General features: G+C 33.9%; 1 protein-coding gene across 2 annotated transcripts; it reads left to right on the top strand.

The window, feature by feature from the left end:
* Positions 1–2,091: 2,091 nt before the first annotated feature.
* LOC111368007 (kinesin-like protein KIN-13B) lies at positions 2,092–11,622 on the top strand. Of its 2 annotated transcripts, none has more exons than XM_022989167.1 (12): positions 2,092–2,428; positions 2,526–2,753; positions 3,392–3,535; positions 3,817–3,918; positions 4,626–4,703; positions 4,790–4,871; positions 9,129–9,288; positions 9,381–9,683; positions 9,983–10,201; positions 10,291–10,639; positions 10,721–10,786; positions 11,243–11,622. In XM_022989167.1, exons 1-12 carry the CDS (start codon positions 2,267–2,269, stop codon positions 11,417–11,419), a joined length of 2,070 nt encoding a protein of 689 aa, XP_022844935.1. In that variant the 5' UTR covers positions 2,092–2,266; the 3' UTR covers positions 11,420–11,622. The 2 variants fall into 2 exon arrangements, with proteins under 2 accessions (XP_022844935.1, XP_022844934.1); XM_022989166.1 differs by having other exon boundaries at positions 2,094–2,428; positions 3,344–3,535.
* Positions 11,623–23,233: the final 11,611 nt, after the last annotated feature.

Here is a 23,233-nt window from a genome sequence, read left to right on the forward strand (position 1 = left end):
TGTAAAGATCACGATCCATTTTTCCTAGATCTTGTCTTTTGTTTTTTACTGTCTTCTTTGAAAGAATGTGTGCCCATTATATAGATTACAAATTTTATTTTTAGTTGTACACGCGAGGAGGGGAATATACGAGAAATAGGAGTACGAGAACGAAAATAAAATACATGAGAACATTTTGAAGTTTTTATAAAAGAGATAAAATACCAATTTTCTTTTGAACTTTGCTTGATGTACATAATTTTTGTACATCAAGGTGTCCATACCTCTCACATGGGGTGGAGCCTAAATTTTGTAGGTTCCACCTCATGTGAGAGGTATGGACATCCTTATGAACAAAAATTATGTACATCTAGTATTTTCCTTTTCTTTTTCTCACCAAATTGATGCTGCTTAATCAAATTGCTCTGATGAGACTTAGTCCCTGTTTGGCAACCTAGAGAGTTTTTATTTTTTGGAGAAAATGAATTTTGAAATAGTGAATTTTTGAAGATTGTATGATTAAAAAGTAAATCTCTGTTTGATAGTCATTATTTGAGAAAAATAATGTTTTGAATAGTAAATATTAAAAAAGTGATTAAAAAGTGGAAAAATATTTTGGACTTAATTGCAGAATATTTTATTTTGTAAATGTGTAGTTATAAATAAATATGTAGAAAAATAAGTTTTTAAATAATGGTTGAAACATGGGTTAAGAAAATTTTTGGATTAACATAGAATATTTTGTTGTAAGAATATATGGTTAAAAATTAGTTTGACAATTTTTTATTTTTATTTTTTTTGTTGTAAAAAATGGTTGTCAATTAGGGCTCAAATTTGAAGTAAAACCATGACACATGTCAAACTAGTCTTGTTACCTCAAGGCAAGGAGCATGGCGTTACAAAAACGACACATCCCACCATGTGAAACGGCAAGGGATTTGACCGATAGCATCCTCAATTCAAAAACAAGCGGGGCCCACCCTTCAACCAATAAAAAATTTCTCGCACGTATAACTCATGTCGCTCTCTGCCCCCTTTCAGATCGAGATTCAAATTTTTACCACTCCCATTATTTAATTAACATTCCTGTAATTCCTGTAAATTTTTACGGCAATTTTTTTAGAACTTTTCACTGTACAGAAACGAATCACAACCGTTAGAGTTCGAAGCTTCTCTTCTCCCCGACCAATTCTTACATTTCATCTCCAAACTCTCTCTCTCTGCATCTCTCATTACTCCATTTCATTACGTGAGGAACGGAATCGTGAATTTTTAGAGAGAGAAAATGAATGCTGTTGGAAGGCAGAGATCTGGTGCATCATCCACTGTGCACCACCAGCGGCAGAACTCCGATAATTTTCTAGAATCATCATCTAACGGCCGATGGCTGCAATCAGCTGGTCTCCAGCACATGCAGCTATCGAACAATGCAGTTCCTTAGTCCCTGTTTGGCAACCTAGAGAGTTTTTATTTTTTGGAGAAAATGAATTTTGAAATAGTGAATTTTTGAAGATTGTATGATTAAAAAGTAAATCCCTGTTTGATAGTCATTATTTGAGAAAAATAATGTTTTGAATAGTAAATATTAAAAAAGTGATTAAAAAGTGGAAAAATATTTTGGACTTAATTGCAGAATATTTTATTTTGTAAATGTGTAGTTATAAATAAATATGTAGAAAAATAAGTTTTTAAATAATGGTTGAAACATGGGTTAAGAAAATTTTTGGATTAACATAGAATATTTTGTTGTAAGAATATATGGTTAAAAATTAGTTTGACAATTTTTTATTTTTATTTTTTTTGTTGTAAAAAATGGTTGTCAATTAGGGCTCAAATTTGAAGTAAAACCATGACACATGTCAAACTAGTCTTGTTACCTCAAGGCAAGGAGCATGGCGTTACAAAAACGACACATCCCACCATGTGAAACGGCAAGGGATTTGACCGATAGCATCCTCAATTCAAAAACAAGCGGGGCCCACCCTTCAACCAATAAAAAATTTCTCGCACGTATAACTCATGTCGCTCTCTGCCCCCTTTCAGATCGAGATTCAAATTTTTACCACTCCCATTATTTAATTAACATTCCTGTAATTCCTGTAAATTTTTACGGCAATTTTTTTAGAACTTTTCACTGTACAGAAACGAATCACAACCGTTAGAGTTCGAAGCTTCTCTTCTCCCCGACCAATTCTTACATTTCATCTCCAAACTCTCTCTCTCTGCATCTCTCATTACTCCATTTCATTACGTGAGGAACGGAATCGTGAATTTTTAGAGAGAGAAAATGAATGCTGTTGGAAGGCAGAGATCTGGTGCATCATCCACTGTGCACCACCAGCGGCAGAACTCCGATAATTTTCTAGAATCATCATCTAACGGCCGATGGCTGCAATCAGCTGGTCTCCAGCACATGCAGCTATCGAACAATGCAGTTCCTCCACTTCAGGTGCATTTTCGTAATTTAGCGTTGCTTGTTGACCAAATGTATGCTTAGATCTGAATATCTGAATTCTGCAACGGAAAATTTACGAATTTTGAATTAGGATTTTGGTTACCATAATGGAGGGGGTGAGGACTCGAAGATGTATAGGAGCGTGCAGGCGCAGAGGACTTATAGTGGAAATAGCGATTTGTTTGCTGAGCCATTGATGCCACCAGTATATTCACGGCCAGGTAGTCAGAGAAGGAATGTAGAGGAGCAAGTTTCACCAAATGAGTATAGCCCGGGGCTCTTGGATCTGCATTCTCTCGACACTGAGTTACTTTCCTCGGTAGATATCGGATTCTGGCAATAAATTGTGCAAATGAATTAGTAGAAGACTGAAATTATTATTATTATTATTATTATTATTATTATTATTATTATTATTATTTATTTATTTATTTATTTATTTATTTTTTTGTGTTATAGTGGATTAAGTATTTGGGTGTGCTGCTGAATTAATTTCTATTGAGTGTGATTGCCCTTACAGTGGATTATCTCGTGTTCAAGTGTGTGAATTACAACTCACTCTTTGTTGACTTCAGGTTTTAATTACTTGTGAGCCTAATTAATATGTGGCTTATTGATGATGTCTGATGATTTTTTCTCAACAAGTCATAAGATTTCATTTCACTCATAGTGAGAAATCTAAAGTTATCTAGTTTAGAAAATTGGATTCATGGTAGCTGATAATAATCCCTAAGCTAGTGTGGTCTCTAAATATAAGATTATGCTCAGAAAATTGATAGCACATTAGTTATTAGATATTTTATCGGTCTCATTGTTTTAATTTGGTTTTGAAACATTTTGCTATTCTAGTTCATCTTGTTATTTTAACTTTTTCCCTGTTTTTTTCCTTTTGTTGTATGTGGAAACTAGATGCCAGCTCCTCGTCTGTATAATGGCACCTCAATGCATTTTGCACAGGGAAGAAGCTTTGATGACTCCAATCCATACTTTGGAAACAGTAAACAAACAGGCAAAGCTCGTGGTTTGCAGGAGAACAATGTTATGAAAAGCATTGCAACGGACAATGTGAGGGCCAGCAATGTTGCAAAGATCAAAGTGGTGGTAAGTATGTTTTTCGTGTTCTAATCAAACTGTTCTTACCTTTTTGTTTCTCGATTAGCCTGTAGCTACCCATACCTACATTCCTTACTTTCTGATTTTATTACTAATAAGCATTACATATAGTCTTTTAATCAGACTAACCTATGCAAGTTTCATGAAATGCAATCATTGCATCAAGAGGCAATTTTTTTCAGTATAATGTCTTCCATGCTCTGGATTAATGAATTACAGATTATATTGTTGCTTTTACCTTGCATTCAATTATGATTGATTGGTTGCAGGTACGTAAAAGACCACTAAACAAAAAGGAACTGTCGAAGAATGAGGAAGATATCATTGAAACAGAGTCTAACTGTCTTGTAGTCTATGAGACAAAACTTAAGGTCTGTGACAGTATCTTTTTGTGCATGTTTAAATTTTTTTTTTCTAAGAAGATTGCTATCATAGGTCTCTTTAATGTCTCTTGGTTATAATTTTGATAACGTTTTGTGCTTTACATTTTGTCAATAAGATGGCCTGTACTGCTCCTTATAATAGCACTGGCAACTGGATTGGTTGTTGTAATATATCTAAATCCCTGTTTCCTTTAACTAAAACTCAAATTTTAGAAATTATTAAAAGTTGTGGGTTCTATGGAATGTGTGATTGAAAATGACTTCTAGAAAATGAGGGCCAAACAAAAAGATTGATTTCATTGCCAATTATACCTTGTGCATTTCCGGAAATCTTTTCCTCCTGGTTATTTTTTTTGATCGTGACTGACTTTGAGAATAATTTCATCCCTCATGTTGTTACTTATTTCTTAATGCTGCATGTTGCCCGCACATTAATTTTGATTGATTTCTTTCACAATAAGAGAATAATGTTGATTCAAGTCGTCAGTCAGATACATGCTTTTTATTGGGTCGATTTGTCTTTTGCTGTTCTCCAGCGAAAGCACTCGATAATGGATAATATTAACAAATTTATCCTCCCATATGGTAGTCTTGTGCCAAAAATTAAATGGACAGGTAATCGTTATTTATATTTCATTGTAGTCAGAATTTCTTTTGTGAGATATTCAATGTCTTTGAATCCCAATTTCTCGCAGGTTGACTTGACAGAATATGTGGAGAAGCATGAATTTGTCTTTGATGCCGTGCTAAATGAGGAAGTATCAAATGATGAGGTGATGAGCGTGATCTAGAGTGAAACCATGTAAAATACTCTTGGTGTCTCGGCCTATAACTTTTTCTCAACATTTTATATCTCTAGGTCTATCGAGAAACTGTGGAGCCCATTGTTCCAATAATTTTCCAACGAACCAAAGCTACTTGCTTCGCCTATGGGCAAACAGGTAATTGCTTACATGTAATCATCAGTAGATTTGGTGTTAGAAGCTTGCTGTAGTTTGTTTGACTTTTATTTCTGTATTTCTAGTTTTGGTTTTTTTATCTACATACTCTGGTGGTCCTGTTGCATGCTTGGTAAGCATATTTGAGTTTTTTAATTAAACTTTTCTTCAATTTTTATGGAATTATTTTCAAGTTTTATCAAGGCGAGCCTCTTTTAAGAATGTAGGGGAAGAACATGCTTGATTACCCCATTCATGCAAAAGTGAGGCTTGATTGAGATGTTTTAGGTTTTGCAGCTACCTATGGACTTGCTAGAGAAGCAAGACAGGTCCCATATAAAGCAAAAAATATCATGATGAGTAGATAGTTAAGTAGCATGGGCACTTTAACTAGGGTAATATGTCCGACACGTGTTGGATACCGAGACTCCTTGGATACTATCCCATTGTCATTTTTTCTTTATTAAAAATGTTATATATTTTCAACTCAAAGTTATTGTTAAACAACAAATATATACTCATATTTAAAAGATTTCTACAAGAAAAATTTATAACAAATATAAAATTAAATCCTGTTTAATAGGGATTAAAGTTAGATTTTTAATAGATTTTGATAGAAGTTGATGAAATGTGTGGTTGAAAAGCGTCGTTCCATAAAATGTGTAGTTAAAATTAATTGTTAACTTTGACTTATATTCAAAGTTGAATTTTAACTTTTACCAAATAGGGGCTAAATTTACACTGTATAAATGAAAAATTTTAAAGAGTTTTAACAATTTGTCGATGATGTGTCGTATTAGTAATTTTTTGAGAAATTATGTCTTGACATGTCCGTGTAGGTGCTTTATACGTAGACAAAATCTAGACTTGAAAGACAGACTTGTAATTGGTGCAGTTATTGACATTGTGTGCAAAAAATCTAGAAATGATAGTGTTGGATAAATTTATTGCTCACCTGGTATAACGAATTAATTACCAATAGTAATATTTTTTATTGGTGGCTTGGAGAAATGAACCATGCTGTTAAAGCATCAGTTAGTAACCCTTTTATGGAAGGCATGCTCTTGTTGATTTAATTTATTAACTATAATTGTCCTCCAAAGCCATGGATATTTCTGTAGCTGCTTACACGGACTTCTCTTATCACGAGAGGCGTTGCTAAATCAATAAGATAATTGTGCATTATAATAAGCATTTGAATTATCCAAATATTATAACTTATTTTATTATTATTATTTTTATATAATTTTCGTTCTCATGCTGATTTGAAGCAAATTGTTTTTAGAAAATTACAATTTTTGTATGCCCTATAAAGTCAATTAGTTCTACATTTTTTTATCCATATTAACCTTAAAAACTATACTAAGCCTTTTTTATGAATCACAAAATGGCTATAATGTGAGAAACGATGAGAATGTACTATGATAAATAATCTAAGAAAGTGTTAGCTTTAAGGCATGTAGACATTTCTCAATCTCCTAAAGTGTTTGTATTTGAGGTTTTTTGATCCCATGGGGAGATTAAACTTTCTCCTTAGAAGCATCGACATGGACACAATTGTCAGACGCATATTATTATGTTGGGCCTCTGATACGCGTTAGTGACATTTCGGTGTCTAATATGTGTTCGATTTCGATATGTTGACCGCGACAGCATGTTGGTACTTTTTAGTTCTCCTTCAAGTTTTTATCAATGGGAAAGAGACTTAGGTTTATCTAATTATTGAGAGCTTCAATATATTTTTCCAGACATGAGTTTACCGAAATGTGAATGTCAATCCTAAACAATATTATATAACTGTTGAGTGCACCATTTTCATTTGTTTCTATAGAAGAATGAGAAATGTCCAAATGTCTCAAAGCTCACACTATCTTATATTATTTTTATGGTACATTCCCATTGTCTCCTACATTAGGCATCCCGTGATCCATTACAAATGACTTAGTATAATTTTTAAGGTTCATGTAAATAAAAATCAAAGAACAAGCTGACTTTACAACGCCATATAAGTGAAAAACTTTACAGAAATTGTAATTTTCTAAGTAATTTCCTTCAAATCAGCACGAGAGTATGAAATAATATTTGGGTAATTCTAATATTTATTGCAATGCATAACCATGAATATCCATCAGTCTAAAGCATTTAGAGGTGATCGTCATTAACTTTAGTCAAATACCTGTCTTGAACTAGTTTACTACCTCATCTAAAAGATTAAGCCATTAGAGGGAATAAACATATTTATTTGAAATTTATTTAAACTTACTGTATAATATTATCAAATAATTTTTGAATGCAATGGGCGATAAGCCCAACTTAACTGATTGCAGGCCTCAAACTTTTGGACCGTCTATTTGGTCTCGCAATGGACTTTGTGATTGGCATTAATCAACGTTAGGGTGTGTTTGAGCCACATTCTTGTTAAAGAATGTATTTTGGAATAGTAAATTGATGGAGAATGTGTGGTTAAAAAAGAAGAAGAAATTTTTTATTTGCATGTAAGATTATTTTAATGAAGAATGTGGTTGAAAAGACGGGAGAGAAAAATATATTTTAGGAAAAATGGGAATCAAACATCCCCTTATTATACGTCACAAACTTAGCATATGTTTGAGCCCCATTTTAAGGGAAAAATAGGTTTTGTAAAAGTGATTTTTTAGAAAATGTATAGTTAAAAGTAGGAAAGTTTTTATTTGGTGAATGTGTGGTTAAAAATGATTTTGGGGAAAAATGAATTTTTATAAAGGCTCAAACAAGGGTTTAGTGTTGTTTGTGTTAATTTTTTTATAGGGCAACTTACAGAAATACTCTTGAGCTCTTATTTGATGCCATTATTTGGCCAAAATAATGTTTTGAATAGTGATTTTTATGCAAATGTGTGCTTAAAAAGTAGAAATTTTTTTTAAGTTTACATGCAAAATATTTTATTGTGTGAAAGCATGGTAGAAAATAAGTATACAAAAAAAGAGTTTTCAAATAATAATTGTCAAACAGGGGCTAAAACATAGGGGTTTTTGAAAAATCATATGAAAAGTATTTTGGAAGTAAAAAATACTATGTAAAGTCAGGTGAGACTTTTTTTAAAAAAAAGAAAAAAAAAGACATAAAATGCTACTATTTAATCAAAAAGTGATGTGTGTTCACTTTCTATACCATGAAAATTTAAGTCAACATTTAACACAACATAAAATAAATTAACATACGTTGGAAATTGATTGTGTGTGACATTTAATATAAAAATTGCACAACACGCTTTATATGTTACATTTTAATGAAATGCCACAAACCATGTAACTTGACTTTCTTAATAAAATATTTAAAGATTAAATGGTCTTTTCTTCTGTGACATTAAACATGGAAGCAATTCAGTTAAGCGACAAAAATTCAAAAAGTGAAAAACATCAATCAAAATCTGAGAATAGATTTAGGGGTGATTGATTTTCTTCTACATGGTCTAGTGGACATGTTGCATGCTTGCTAAGCATATTTGAGATCCTTAATTAAACTTTTCTTCAATTTTTATGGTATTACTTTCAAGTTTCCTCAAGGCGAGAGCCTATTAAGAATGTGGGGAAGAACATGCTTGATTACCTCATTCATGCAAAAGTGAAGCTTGGATTTAGATTTTTGGTTTTGCAGCCACCCATGGACTTGCCAGATAAACAAGACGGTCCTAAATAGAGCAAAAAAAATGTCATAGATGAGTAGAAACTATAAAGAATCTAGACCTGAAAGACGGACTTGCATTTGGTGCTGTTATTGACATTGTGTGCAGAAAATCTAGAAGTGACGGTGTTGGATAAATTTGTTGCTCATCTGGTTTAACAAGATATTTTTGATTGGTGGTCTGGAGAAATGAACCAGGCGGGTAAAGCATCAGTCAGTTACCCTTTTATGGAAGACATGCTCTAGGTGATTTAATTTACTAACTTTGATTGTCCTCCAAAGCCATGGATATTTCTGTAGCTGCTTCCATGGACCTCTCTTATCATGAGAGGCATTGCAGAAAGAGTAAAATGAACAAAATTCATGGTTGGTTATCTGACGTTTTATATAATTTGAAATAGAACAAAAGAAGGTGCTAAATTTGGGTCCCTGCCGTATTAAAGGACTAATTTTTGCTTATGATCGGCTGATAAGTGATACCAGACATATTTGAAAGATATCCATGAAGATGTTATTTTTCTCTGTGTCATCCTAATTCTTAACTAATCTGTAAGCTTTGTCTAACTTTTTACGTTTTTTCTTCTGAAATTTATTCAGGAAGTGGTAAAACTTTTACCATGAAACCACTACCCCTCAAGGCTTCTAGGGATATTTTGAGGCTTATGCATCACACTTACAGGAATCAAGGGTTTCAATTGTTTGTAAGCTTCTTTGAGATATACGGAGGGAAATTATACGACTTACTCAGTGATAGGAAGTAAGATGCCCCACTAGGTTCTCACTTAAATCATTCAGCCATTACTAGTCACCATATGGATTTTCAAGACCTTTCATATTTTCTTTTTGTAGAAAGCTTTGCATGAGAGAGGATGGCAAGCAACAAGTTTGTATTGTAGGCTTGCAAGAGCACAAAGTATCAGATGTGGAGACAATTAAGGACCTTATCGAGAAAGGAAATGCAACAAGAAGTACAGGCACCACTGGAGCTAATGAGGAATCATCCCGTTCACATGCCATTCTTCAGCTTACCATTAAGAGGTCAGCTGATGGCAATGAATCCAAACCTGCTCGAGTTGTTGGCAAGCTATCTTTTATAGACCTTGCTGGAAGTGAACGTGGTGCAGATACTACTGATAATGATAAGCAAACAAGGTATATATAACTTCATCATCTTCTTCTTCCTTAGTATTCTCTGGGAAAACATTCAATTTGGACATCTGATCTTAAAACAGAAATCTAACAAATGCAGAGATGTATTTATCATGTTGTGTTTGAGGGTGCATAACATTTGCACTTTATATGCTAATAATTATTATTACCCAAGTATTGTCTGTTGTTTGAGAAAAAAAACTATACTTATAGTGTCCATTGGTCTCTCATGTTATTTGATATGATACCAACAATTTGCATTTTTTAAATAAGTTCTCAGTTAGCGTTTTCTGAATATGCAGAATGGAAGGAGCTGAGATTAATAAAAGTTTGCTTGCCTTGAAGGAATGCATTAGAGCTCTTGATAATGATCAAGGGCACATTCCATTTAGAGGCAGTAAATTAACTGAAGTCTTAAGGGATTCATTTGTTGGAAATTCTCGTACTGTGATGATTTCATGTGTTTCACCCAATGCCGGATCCTGTGAACATACATTAAACACATTAAGATACGCGGACAGGCAAGTCTCATTTTTTAATGATATAAATCTTCTGTTGGGCAAATGGCACCTTCTCTGTAAGGTCTTATCTTCTTTCTTTTTAATTATAGGGTGAAGAGCCTTTCAAAGGGGAACAACAACAAAAAAGATGTTTTCTCATCAACCTCAAATCTGAAGGAATCAACACCACAGCCTCTGTCATCAGTTTTACCGCCTGCATCAACATTTGAAGATGACGCTGGTGATTCGTGGCCTGAACAAACTGATAGGGAAGAATATGACGAAGAGTTATACGAGACAGAGAAGCCAGTATGGACAAAAAACTCAAAAGTTGAATCATACAGTTTTTCTAAGATGGACGATAAAATGAGAGCCAATGGCCAGTCAAAGTGGAAGGAACCCCTTAAGTCGGATGTGAAATACTCGAATTCTGACGAAGACTTGAACTCTCTTTTGAAAGTAAGACTACTAGAAATTGCTTTTTAACAACAGATCGAGTCCAGTCCAGGCGCTGACTTCTGTGACTCTTTGATTCTTTAGGAAGAGGAAGATCTCGTAAATGCCCATAGAAGACAAGTGGAGGAGACAATGGATATTGTTCGAGAGGTTAGTGATAATCTTATAGCAGCCCTAACATGTCCTTTTTTTTTTTTTTTCGTCGGTGATGGAATAGAAGAATATTAGTTGGATCAAAACCAATTTATTACTTTCACATTACTCATACACTGTTCCGGCCTTGAATCTAGACACCGTCTTCGGTTGTTAGCATTGGCAGCTTTACGATACTATTGAGTGTTCTCTTTTGTATTTTGATGCTTTCTATACGAGGTCTCAAGTATATTCGGTGTTGATTTAGATGGATCACGTCTTTCATATGATTATGATGCAAATTACCAGCATTCATGGTAGAGAGTTTACCTGAATTATAGCCATCTCATTTTCTGTTAATTGATTTGAAAGTTAATTCATTTTATAAACGTAGATTGGTGTATCTCATTTTATTTTACAAGTTGTATTCTTAAGTCTATGCACCTTCATCAAATTTTACTTTACCATTTGCAGGAGATGAATCTATTGGTTGAGGCAGATCAACCAGGGAATCAGCTAGATGATTATGTCACTAGATTGAATTCAATCTTGTCCCAAAAGGCTGCCGGTATTTTACAGTTACAGAATCGCTTGGCTCATTTCCAAAGACGATTAAAAGAGCACAACGTCATAGTATCTTCTGGTAATTAAGTGTCATACGACAATGCACATAGAATTCGGTGTGATGCATATTGCTTGGGATAGTAGCTTACAATATCATTATTATTTAACAAAATCATACGGCAGATGCCATTTGCTTTGCAGCTAAGTAATTCTTAGTATCATTCTTAGCTTACAATATGAATGTTTCTCTGCTTGTTTATGATTGATAGTAAATTATTTTCATCTGCTGATCACGTTGACTTTGGAAGGCTACTAAGGATTGAGTGAATAATGGAAAACATACGCAAGGCCTCGATCGTGGCCTTCCCATTTTTCTTGGAGAAGCTTGTCTTGTGCCTCTAACTTGTGTGTCCAAGTGTCCAAATAATAAACCATTTCGTTGTAGGTAATTCCGTTGCCAACGAAAATAATTTGATTTTCATAGTATTTTTGTACAATTTGTTAAGGAAAAAACTTTGTCAATTTTATATTAAAAATCTTATTGCAAATTACAAAAAAATTCATTAGAGCGAAACTTCTCGCACAATGAGCTTTATTTCAGCTTAATCGAGGTGGTGAGTAGTGATAGAAGTTCGACATTGTTTTGGCGTTGACAATTTAGAGAATCGAATATTTTAATAACAAATAGGTATAAATTTTATGACCGAGAAATATGGTTGTTGAAATCCATCTACGACTATTACCCTTTTGCATGGCCATCTTTTTATGTCCCATTGATTTACACGCACACACGTTGTTGAGAAAGGGAAAAGACTGAAATGTATGTAGGATTAAAGAGTAGTGCTATATGTCCCCACTGTGATTACAATTACAATTTAGGTGGCATCAGATGATACATTAAATAAAAGGTGAAATTAAATGAGTTATTTAATTATTCTTATCAATTAATGTCAAATTAATGCTATCTAGATTGTGGTTGTATTTCCAATGGGGGCTAAATAACATTATTCAGGATTAAAACATAAATCACTCAAGAAAGTAATAACTAGTTCAACATTTATTTATCTTGTGCCATGAATCATCTTTATTGAACAATCGAGAGAAAGAAATCATTTATCGTCCATGCCACTTGCGTACTAGCATCAAGTCATTTCCTGGAGGACTGTGATTCGAAAAGAAGATGCCATCTTTTTTTACAAACCAATAACACAAACCGGTTGCATCACATGGGTGTCGTACCCATTTTGAATTGAAAGCAATAAAGCCAACGTTCTTTGAACCCCACCAAGCATGGCAGAAAAACAAAGTATACCAAAATTTTTCACAAAAGTGAAAGTTAAAATCTTGATTTGTATGAAGTGTGTGGTATCCAAGTTCATCATCTCCAGATGCACAATGTAGCTTCATTGGCGGAGTATTTGGAGGAAGATTGCTGACAATATGAACCTCGTATTTGTCGGTAAAAATACATTTGAGTTTTTGTGGTGAGGCTATTGTCTCACGAAAGTTAGCAAAGTATAAGAGTAATACTAAAATGTATTTCATCATTGTACGGTTCATGGTGCTTAATTGCAAAAGAAACAGATTTATTTGTGGGATTTTTGATATCCATGTTATGCCCTTTTTATAGTTTATTTTTCATTTTTACTTGTTTGCATGAAATATTAATTAGGTTTTGGGATTTAGTTAATATTTATGATAATTTTAAATTGAATGACAGGAGCAACTATATAATTTAAAATCTAATTCTTGAGTATAAAGTATTTAGATTATGATTGTCAAAATTCACTGAAAAATTAGTTAGATTTCGGAATTCCTCAATATTTATCACAATTTAAAATTGATTAATAGGAGTAAGTAACTATATAATTAAAAATCTGATTCTTCAATACCTAGTAATTAGATTATGATTGCCAAAATCTACCGAAATATTAGTTAGACTTCGAGAATTTTTCCACGTTTTTGACAATTTGAAACTGATTGATAGGATTACCTATATAATTCAAAATCTAATTCTTGAATACCAAGTAATTAGAATACGATTTCCAAAATTCAGTGAAAGTTCAGTGAATTGTTTAGCATCTCTAACAATTTTAATTTGATTGATACGAATAACCATATAATTCAAAATCTGATAGTAATTAGATTTTGATTATCAAAATGTTGAAGACTGAACAACTCTGAAACTACTTTGTTGGACCGAAAGGCAACACAAGAATTGATATTTAATGGTGTAATATGAAATATGTAATATCACAACTAATAGAACAAGATTAAAGCAAAGAAACAAAAAGAGTATTAAGTCAAGGAACCGATGTTTTATTCAATAACAATATGGAGAGAATACAACTTTAACAATAAAGCTTCACAAATTTAGAAAAAGAGAACTAGTATTTATAGGGAAAATTCCATCCCTAGAAGTAGAGTTATAGATGAAATAAAACATCAAAAGTTTCCTTATTTGATCTCATCAAGTTTAATACAAATTTCAACTCCCAATAGACTTCCAAACAGAATTTAACTAAAATTTGTCAATTAAACTTGAATAGAATTCCTCAATAGCATTTCAGTTGGAATTCCCCTTGACGTGCACTTCAATTAGAACTATACAGGTATTTCAATAAGGAATTCGAGTCACACCCAAATTCTAACATTCTCCATCTTGACACGAATTCACTGTAACGAACCTTCCACCGGGAAAAATAAATTCGATTGTAACGAAATAAACTGAACTCTTCAACTAGAACCAAAACTCTCCATTCCACAAAAACATCTTTATCTGCACGGCGTCCACAAGTGACACTTGAACCCTACTCCCCGGTTCCCAAAATTCTACCTAGGAATTACTGTTGATCAAACAGGGTTGAAGCACACCCTGTAGCAGAAACCACATAAAATGCATGATCAGAAGGCCCCTTGCTAGAACTGTCACCTTCAACGATCTCGAAAACATTACAGACATCACCGACACCATCGTATCTACGCTCAATAGATCCAACCCTAGCAACTGAACATAGTGTATCCACTGAAATTGGTGGCAAAGCAGAATTATCAACGCTCCCCTAAACAATATCCTAAATTGTACCAAATGGAATTTCCACCACGATATTAATCTTGTCCAGATATCTCTTAACTGGTTCTGCGCTCCCCTCCAAGATGTATAACTAAGACTTCTTCCATCCTTCCAGAACAATTCAAACACCCCTTTGGACTTTTAAGACTCCACCTCCACCAAAGAATTTATACCCTTTTGAATATAGGGTACTCGGCGAGATGAGATTCTTCTTCAGATCTGGAACATGTCGAACCTGGCCAAGTGTTTTAAATGTCCCATCCTGCAACTTCAATCTGACTCGACTGATTTCAGCAATCTGACAAGATTGGTTGTTTTTCCTAACAACTCTACCTTGCTTTACCGCCTCATATGTCTGAAACAAGTCCTGATTGGAACACATATGGTGTGAACATGCTGAATCAAGAATCCATTACTCGTCAGGCTTAGACTCCATGTCAGATACTACGGTCATCATCACATCACCACCATCCAAAAGATCCTCAACTACATTGGCCTCATCTGAAGTTAATGATTGCATCCCATGATTTATAGCTAAATCACCTTTAGCCTACAATTTATCGCAACCCTTCCGAACATATCCTTTCCTTTTGTAGTAGAAGCAAATACAAATTGATGTAGTTTACCTTCGATCTGTCCCTCCATCGACCACTATGAGATACTAGAGCTTCCTCATTCTTAGATGCTGCTCCAACCAGATGCTTCATCTTCTCCTTTCAGTATAAAGTATCATGAGTTTTTCCAATGGTAAGCGTGTCACGACTATACAATATCGTGTCTTGAAATGATGAATAAGAGGCAGGCAGCGAACACAACAGGTCAAGGCCATATTCTCCTCATCATACTTAACATCTAATGTCTCTAAATCTGCAACGATTTCTTTGAACATAGCAATGTAGTCTTCTGGCGATCCTTCTTTTGCCATGCAATGGTAATACAGCCTTTGCTTAAGATGCATGTTGCTTTGAAGGCTTTTCATCATGTACAACTGCTCCAGTTTTAATCACAAAGTTGTCGCTGTCTTCTCCTTCAAGATATCCTGCAGAATGTTATTGGAGAGAAGAATATGAATCTCCGATAGAGCCTTCCTATTATTTCGTTGTCCAATCAGTTGGCATTTTATCAAAATCCAGCAATGCATCATCTAAATCCATTTGCGTGAAAATAGTTCCCATCTTCACTTGCCATAGAAAAAATCCCGTCTTGTGATCCAGCAACGAAACATCATATTTTAAAGTAGCTATCTCTAAAAAAATCTCAATCAAATCATGAAGAACTTGCAGCCTAGCTCTGATACCACTTGTTCAAGGCAAAACAACTCTGAAACCAACTATTCGAGAATTGAGATTCAATGGTGTAATATGAAATATTTAAAATCACAACCAATAGAACAAAATTAAAGTAAAGAAACAAAAGAGAGTTAAGCAGAGAAATCGATGTTTTATTCAATAACAATATGGAGAGAATACAACTACATTAGTAAAGCTTCACAAATCTAGAAAAAGAGTCTAGTATTTATAGGGAAAAATCCATCCCCAGACGTAGAATTATAGACGAAATAAAATGCCAAAAGTGTAATTATTTGATCTCATCAATTCCAACACAAATTTTAATTCTCAATAGGCTTCAAAATAGAACTTTAATTAGAATTTGTTAATTAAACTTGAATAGGAATCCTCAATAGCATTTCAGTTAGAATTCTTCTTGATGTGCACTTCAATTTGAACTCTACAATGTATCCCTCGAATATGCTCTTAGATTTTTTTGACTCTTTTCTTGGCTCAATTCGGTGATTCCAAGGCCGTTGCAAAGTTCAAGAAAACAAGAAGAAGACAAAAAAAAAAGATTGATTCAACCAATGAAAAAATAGTTTTATATTTCATGTCTCATATCGTGAACTAAATAATTTGTCTAGGGTTTGATTAGCCAAAATTGATGATATGATTTGATTTATTTTAGTTTTTTCTATGACATTTTTCAGTTTTGTTGTTTAATGCTTTCAATTAATTGGCCACTAGAATGATTTGATTCTAGTCGATTTTCGACACTCGAGCAAGAGAAATTTAGGGATGATCAGAATAACACAACCTGGGAAATTGTAAGTTTCGAGATAAAGTAATTCATTTGAAGGCATGTTCCACTTAAGAACCATGAACTTGATAATTTCAAAATTTTAATTCGAAATAGAGATATATTGAAATAGAAATATAGGAATAGCTATTACTCGACACTTGAGAGTGGGAACAAAAATTACATTAGGTATATTAGCTTATAAACCTTGAAAAATTGATTAAAAATAATTATATAACTGAGAATCATAACCCCAGTTTCTCATTTTGTAATTTCTAACTTGCATTAATTTGTTGAATTCGTCATCACATTCATCATTAGATTAGTTTAAAACCATTGATCTTATAATTCAATTTTCTAGATAGAATAAGTGCTATTCATTTAGTACTTAGTATAAAATTATTATTCAATCCATGTGGTTTCGACATCGTACTTGATATTATATTAAAAAACTTGACATCATATATTTGCGGTATATAGATTCCATAACAAGTTTTTGACGCCGTTGTTGAAGATTGATATATTTGATTTATTATTACCGAGTAGCTCTTGTTTGCTTGGTTCCGTTTTATGCGAAAATCGAGGAATCTTCCAATTGATCTTGAATCAGAATGCATTTTCCATTTTCTAAGGGGCTTACTTACATGAATGTGAAAAATGGCAGAATCAGAAGCACATGCAATCAATAGTAAGCTATAAGGGATTATGCCCAGTTGTCAATGACAACTACTCCGGGATCACATGCCAAGCAGTAGCTACAAATAACTTCGAACTAAAGCCAAGATTGCAGAGTGAAATTAACAAGTTTCCAAATAGACTTAGAACCATTCTATGAGGCCTGGGAGAGATTCAAAGATCTTTTTACAAGATGCCCTTAGCATGCAAATTGAAGTCTTCTATAACGGGTTGATGGTCAGACAAAGACAGAGGTTGATGTTGCCTAATGAGGTACTTTGATGTCCAAGACCGCAAATGTTGCTTACTCCTTGCTGGATGAAATAGCTACCAATGACCAAATGAGAGTTCAAGTGCAAAGATAAAAGTGGATCCCGGTACCCTTGCAGCTTAGATGTCATCACTCCAAAAACAACATAGTTGCATTAACTTCACAAGAAATTAAACAAAAATTGGATTCTATTATGGCTATTTTTACTTCATACTAGGAGACTGAGATAGAGAATTAGCAAGTTCAGTTTGTGAATGGCTGAAACTTCAACCAAAAAGGAAACTCTCTATAAATAACTATTGCCTAGGTTCAATAATTAGGCTTCTTGGAAAGCCATCACTTGAGGATATTTCAGAGGCTAGGGTGAGGTGAAACAAGGTCAAGACTTGACAACATCGAAACTCACATGAGCCACAGTAAAGAATCTAGTAGTACGAATTGGTCAGCTAGCAACTATCTCAACAGCAAGGGAAGTTTCCCAATGACACCAAGGTCAACCCAATGGAGAATTGTTGTAATCACATTGAAAGTGGAAAAGAAGTTGAAGAGAGCAAGCCTAAATAGATTGTGATGCCTACTTTAGATCCCAAACATATTGAAGATAAGATGGTTGAAGAACAGAAGATTGAGGAAGAAATTTGATGACTAGATTACAATTCCTAGAAGTCTTTAAGAAAATCCATGTCAACATTCCTTTTGACCTGCCTTGCCACAAATGCCAAATTATGCAAGTTCTTGAAGGAAGTGATGTCAAAGAAGAGGAAGTTGGAGGAATTTGAGACAATGAAATTGACAGAGGAGTACAACAAAATTCTCCAAAAGAAGCTCCCTGGAAAATTGAAGGACCCAGGCAGTTTTACAATTACATGCACAATTGGTAAGTCTACTTTGATAAGGCAATGTGATCTAGGAGCTAAAATAAATCAATTACAACTATTCTTATTCAATAAATTGGGATTATGGAAGATGGATTGGTGAAAGTAAACAAGTTCATCTTTTCGGTAGACTTTGTGGTGTTAGATATGGAAGAAGATCAAGAATTATCATTGATTCTTGGTCGGCCTCTGGAAGAGCATTGATTAATGTACAAGGAGGAACATTGACATTGTGGGTAATGAAGAACAAATAGTATTCAACATCTATCAAGCGAAGAAAGCCTCCCAAAAGTCAGCACTTGCCACATGGTCCAATCTGGTCCAATCAATTGATGCAGTACATGACAACCAAACCAAGGAAGTGGGTGGATTTCATCTTACAACCCAAGAATTCGAACCCAACGTTATCAAATCAAAAGAAGTTTTGAAGACTATATCGACGTTGAAGCACCTCCTAATCCTTGTAACTACATTGAAGTAGAGTAAGTTTGGAAACATGAGAGAAGTGCCACCTGATAAGATATCAATGTCAAGCTAATGACATTAAAGAAGTGCTTCTTGGGAGGCAACTCAAGATTTTTCTCCTCCATTTTCTTTAATTTCATATTGGAGACAATGTTTAGCTTAAGTTTGGGGCATGAAATATAAATTGTCTAATTGCCTTATTTCTTGTATGTGATTTGTGCGTTGTTTAAAAAAAAAAAAATTGTTATTGCATGCTTGTATGATAACGACAGCTTTGGCATTGATGTATATAATGGAAAACATGTGTTGGTTTATGAATCGTGGATAAGTTATGTCTTAGTTAATGTTTTGCTTATTCATGTGGAACGTGAGATACCTATGCACATAGATTGATTGTAGCGTTGTACATGAATAAGTTAATCTATATTTATAGGTTGAAATAGAGAACTTAGATGCTATATCCAAACAACCACTAAATATTATTATATTCTTGAACCAAATCTATGATATTTGGCTGGTTGAGCAGTTGTAGGGAAATCTAGAGATAAATGTGAATTCTATGTATGCTAAATTTTGTGTGGACTGTCTTAGACCAATAGAGTGGTCGATTTTAGAGAATGAGTATTTAATAAAGGCCATTGCTCTATTTACTACTAAAGATCCCAACTATAACAATCTCATTCTGGAACGTTTCTTAGTAACCTTTATGAATCGAGTGATTAAGCCTACAAGAGTTTAAAATCTAATGCCCTAAAGTCATTTAACTTTGGAGTTATTGGCCTAAAGCTCACTCAGAAGTCATTAGAAAGTCATTTAGAGACATCCGCACATAAGATTAATTAAAATAGAAGATGCACCACATCCATTGACTAAGCTCCGAACACTTGTTAGTAACTTGGTTGATTCATGAAAGTTGAAGCAATCAAAAATAAGAGTCATCCTTATTTGTTGATAGTTGAATTGCAATTAGTAAAATTTAACCAAACTGGAGAAAGTAATGAGTAGTAAATTGATAGGTATATTTTGTATACTTATTTGGACAATAAAATATAGACATTTAATTGTTCTTTTGAACAATTATAGCCTGATTTATTTTACATTTTGTTTATTAGGTGAAACTTGATGAATGAAAGTGGAATTGAAAGAAAGAAGTGAAAATTAGCAAAAGGGCTAAATTGTAAGAGATCCAAAGTTCAGGCACTAAAGTGCAAATATTCAAAAGTTGTGTCGGATTTCACTCTGAAGATTCGAGAGTGCTAGGGATAAAAAGTCGAAGGCATGAAATATAGTCTAAGTATGATCATGAACATCAATTTTCAACCAAAAAAGTGACGATCTAAATTTTTAATCTCATATTAAACATTCAAATTGGAAAATGATATCTGAAGTAAAGTTGTATCCTTTGAATTAGCTTTCTAATGCACTTTGAATCGTCTCAATCGGATATCGGGAGAAAAATCTATAAAAAAAAAAAAAGATTGAACACTGTGCAGTGCAACCGAAGTTGACAGCAGCTCCTAGGTAGTAGGTACTATCCCTTAGCGCCTAGGTGCCACATTGATGAATTTTTTCTCGAAAGTCAATGCTCAGGGCCTAGGCACCACCCCCACATACAATTAAGGTATTCCAAGTTTGATTTATCTTTTAAAAGCCTAATTTCAGACAAACTCTTCCAATGACATAAATACCAATGTTGAGATCAAGTTTGGAAGAGAATTCAATCGGGCAAGAAGCGTTCCACACAATTTGGGGAAGAGAAATACACATAATCATTAAGATCAAAAAGTAAAAGCTAGGGTTTAAAGACTTTTGAGCTACTCGTAGACTCTTGATGCAAGATCCAATTATTTTCATGATCAAGATTTCAAAACCTGGTTATGAACTCTATACTCTTATTCTTCTAAATTCATAGCTAGGGTGAACAATATAATCTATGTATAACCCTTTAGTTCTTTTATTAAAGATTATAGTTCTTTAAACGCATGTTGATTTTATTCAAGAATTTAATGCTTTAAATTTATTCATGAATTTTATTTCAAAACCTAACATGGACGCACATCGTGTTGCCTTCACAAACCTCGTGTGCATGCGTCACTGTAACAACCTACACAATGTGCTTGCGTCCCTAAATTGCATGATATACGTTGCTACTTTTGTATGCCTATGTCTCTGACATGGCCTGTAAACGGTGCTGCCTTCATGTACCTACATCCATGACATGACCTACACATTAGGATGGCTTCGTGTGCCTAAAAATGCTCTTGCATGTGTCCCTGAAAGTCCTGCAAATTATGCTATCTTTTGTACCTGAAAATGAGCCTGCATCCTGACATAGGTTGTACACGGTGTAGACTTCGGGTGTCTGAATGTGCCTGCATCCGTGACATGGACTGCATAGGGTGCCTTTGGACTGCATAGTACTGCCATCGTGTGCCTGAGAATGCTTGTGTCTGGGACACAGTCTACACACCGTGTTGCCTACGTGTCCCTGAAAGTATCTAAGATGTCTTAAAAAAAGGTGTTGCTTTCTTGTGCCTGAGAATGTTTGAAAATGTGCCTATGTCCCTGGGTGGCCTGCAACGGTACTGCCTTTATGTCCCTTGCACTTTAGGCTCATGAAGGTTGGTGCCCAGGCCATGTCAAGGACGCAGGCACAAAAAGTAGCACCGTGTGCAGACCATGAAGGACACAGGTACATGCGACATACAAAGGCTGACTGTGTGCAGGCCATGTAAGAGATGCATGCACATTCAGCCACAAGGTCATGTCAGGGACGTATGCACATGACGTGTCAGGCTATTTCAAGGACGCTGGCACATTTTCAAGAACACGAAGGCAGCATCATTTGCAAACCATGTCAAGACTTCAAGATACTATAAGAGTGTGTTTGATTGACATGTAAAATATCACATAGAAAAGAAAATATTTTCCATCTTTTGTGAAAAATAAAAACCACCTCTACCCAAGGAAAATGTTTTCCTTAAAAACAAGGAAAATTAGGCATATTTTCAAAAGTTGAAAAATATTTTCCATGGAAAAAAATAGCAATCAAACACTCTAAGTAGGAATTTTGGTGGAAAACTGATATTTTCCATGAAAAATAAATGTAATCAAACACACCCTAAGTGATATTCAAAGGGGCGAGATTTAAGAAATCAATAAGAGGATTGATTCAATTAGAAGATTGATTCAACCATCCAAAAAGAATAGTTTTTATTTTTCTTCTCTTCATGATTCTTTATAAATTGAATACATTTCATGTATCATGAACTAAATAATAGCCAAAATTTGAAAATATAATTTGATTTTGTTTTAATTATTTCGATTAAATTTTCCAATTCCATTTATTTGTGTGGTTGATGTAGTAATGCTTTCAATTAATTGGCTACTAATTGAATGATTAGATGCTAGTCAATTCTAACACTCGAGAAGGGAAATTTTCGGCGCGATAAAAAATAATAATGCAACCTAGATTTTATGGGTTTCAAGAGAAAGTATATAATCTTTGAAGCATATTCTATCTAATTTCTAGATTAAGGCAGTTCAACACAGAATACATTGGCTTAGTAAAATGTAAAAATTCTTACCTATTGATCCTTAGGAAACGTGCTCGAGGACAACTAGTATGTTTCTCAAAGATGAAGAAGATTCCTGTCATAAACAAGAAAAGCCCCACGAGTTTACTATGATAATTTAGGCTCATGTTAGTTTGGACAAAACTGTAAAACACTATAAACAATTTTAATGTCTTTTTATTGTTTAATTAGCACTATAAATCGAGGTCAAGAAAAATGCTTGGAGCTAAGAGCATTTTAGGAGTAATTTAAAAGGTTAAGTAAACTGGATTTTTCCCCCTTTGGCAGCATCTCCAATATGGTGTTATAGACTTGTGGTGGTTGTTTCTTCTTTAAAACTGTCTAATACATTCTTTTATAAACGTGATTATAAAAGATTATTTTGGATATGTACGTGATTCTCATTGATCTGAAATGAAAGGCAAGAGTTTCATATTAATCCCACAAAACTTCAGCCCCGATTAGGAAAATTGGGATGAGAATATTTTTCAGGAAAGTAAATCAATCTATTTTGGTAAATGAGTGTGAGTAAAAAAATAAAGCAAAAGGAAGAAACCAAGAAAAATACCTTTATATTCTTGAGCAAATAGTCGCCTATCATTCCAGTCATACAATTAATCTATAATAACAAGATTTACTTTCACTTCCTACAAGAACCAAAAATAAATGGTTTATTTTTAAAACCCTCAAATATTTAAGGCATCTTTGGCCTAGGGCCAGGCCTGAGTGTATTATTATTATTAGGTCCAAAGTGTGCTGAAAAGGAAAGGATATTGGAATCAATACAAGGCTTGAAAGCAGAATTAGAGTTCTGCATAAATGATTTTGTAGATTAATGGAAACCTGCAAAAAATCTAAATATTCGAAAAATCATGTTATTAATAATTGGATTAGCTC

This window comes from Olea europaea, chromosome 18, assembly GCF_002742605.1.
Source record: "Olea europaea var. sylvestris chromosome 18, O_europaea_v1, whole genome shotgun sequence".
NCBI classification, from domain to species: domain Eukaryota; kingdom Viridiplantae; phylum Streptophyta; class Magnoliopsida; order Lamiales; family Oleaceae; genus Olea; species Olea europaea.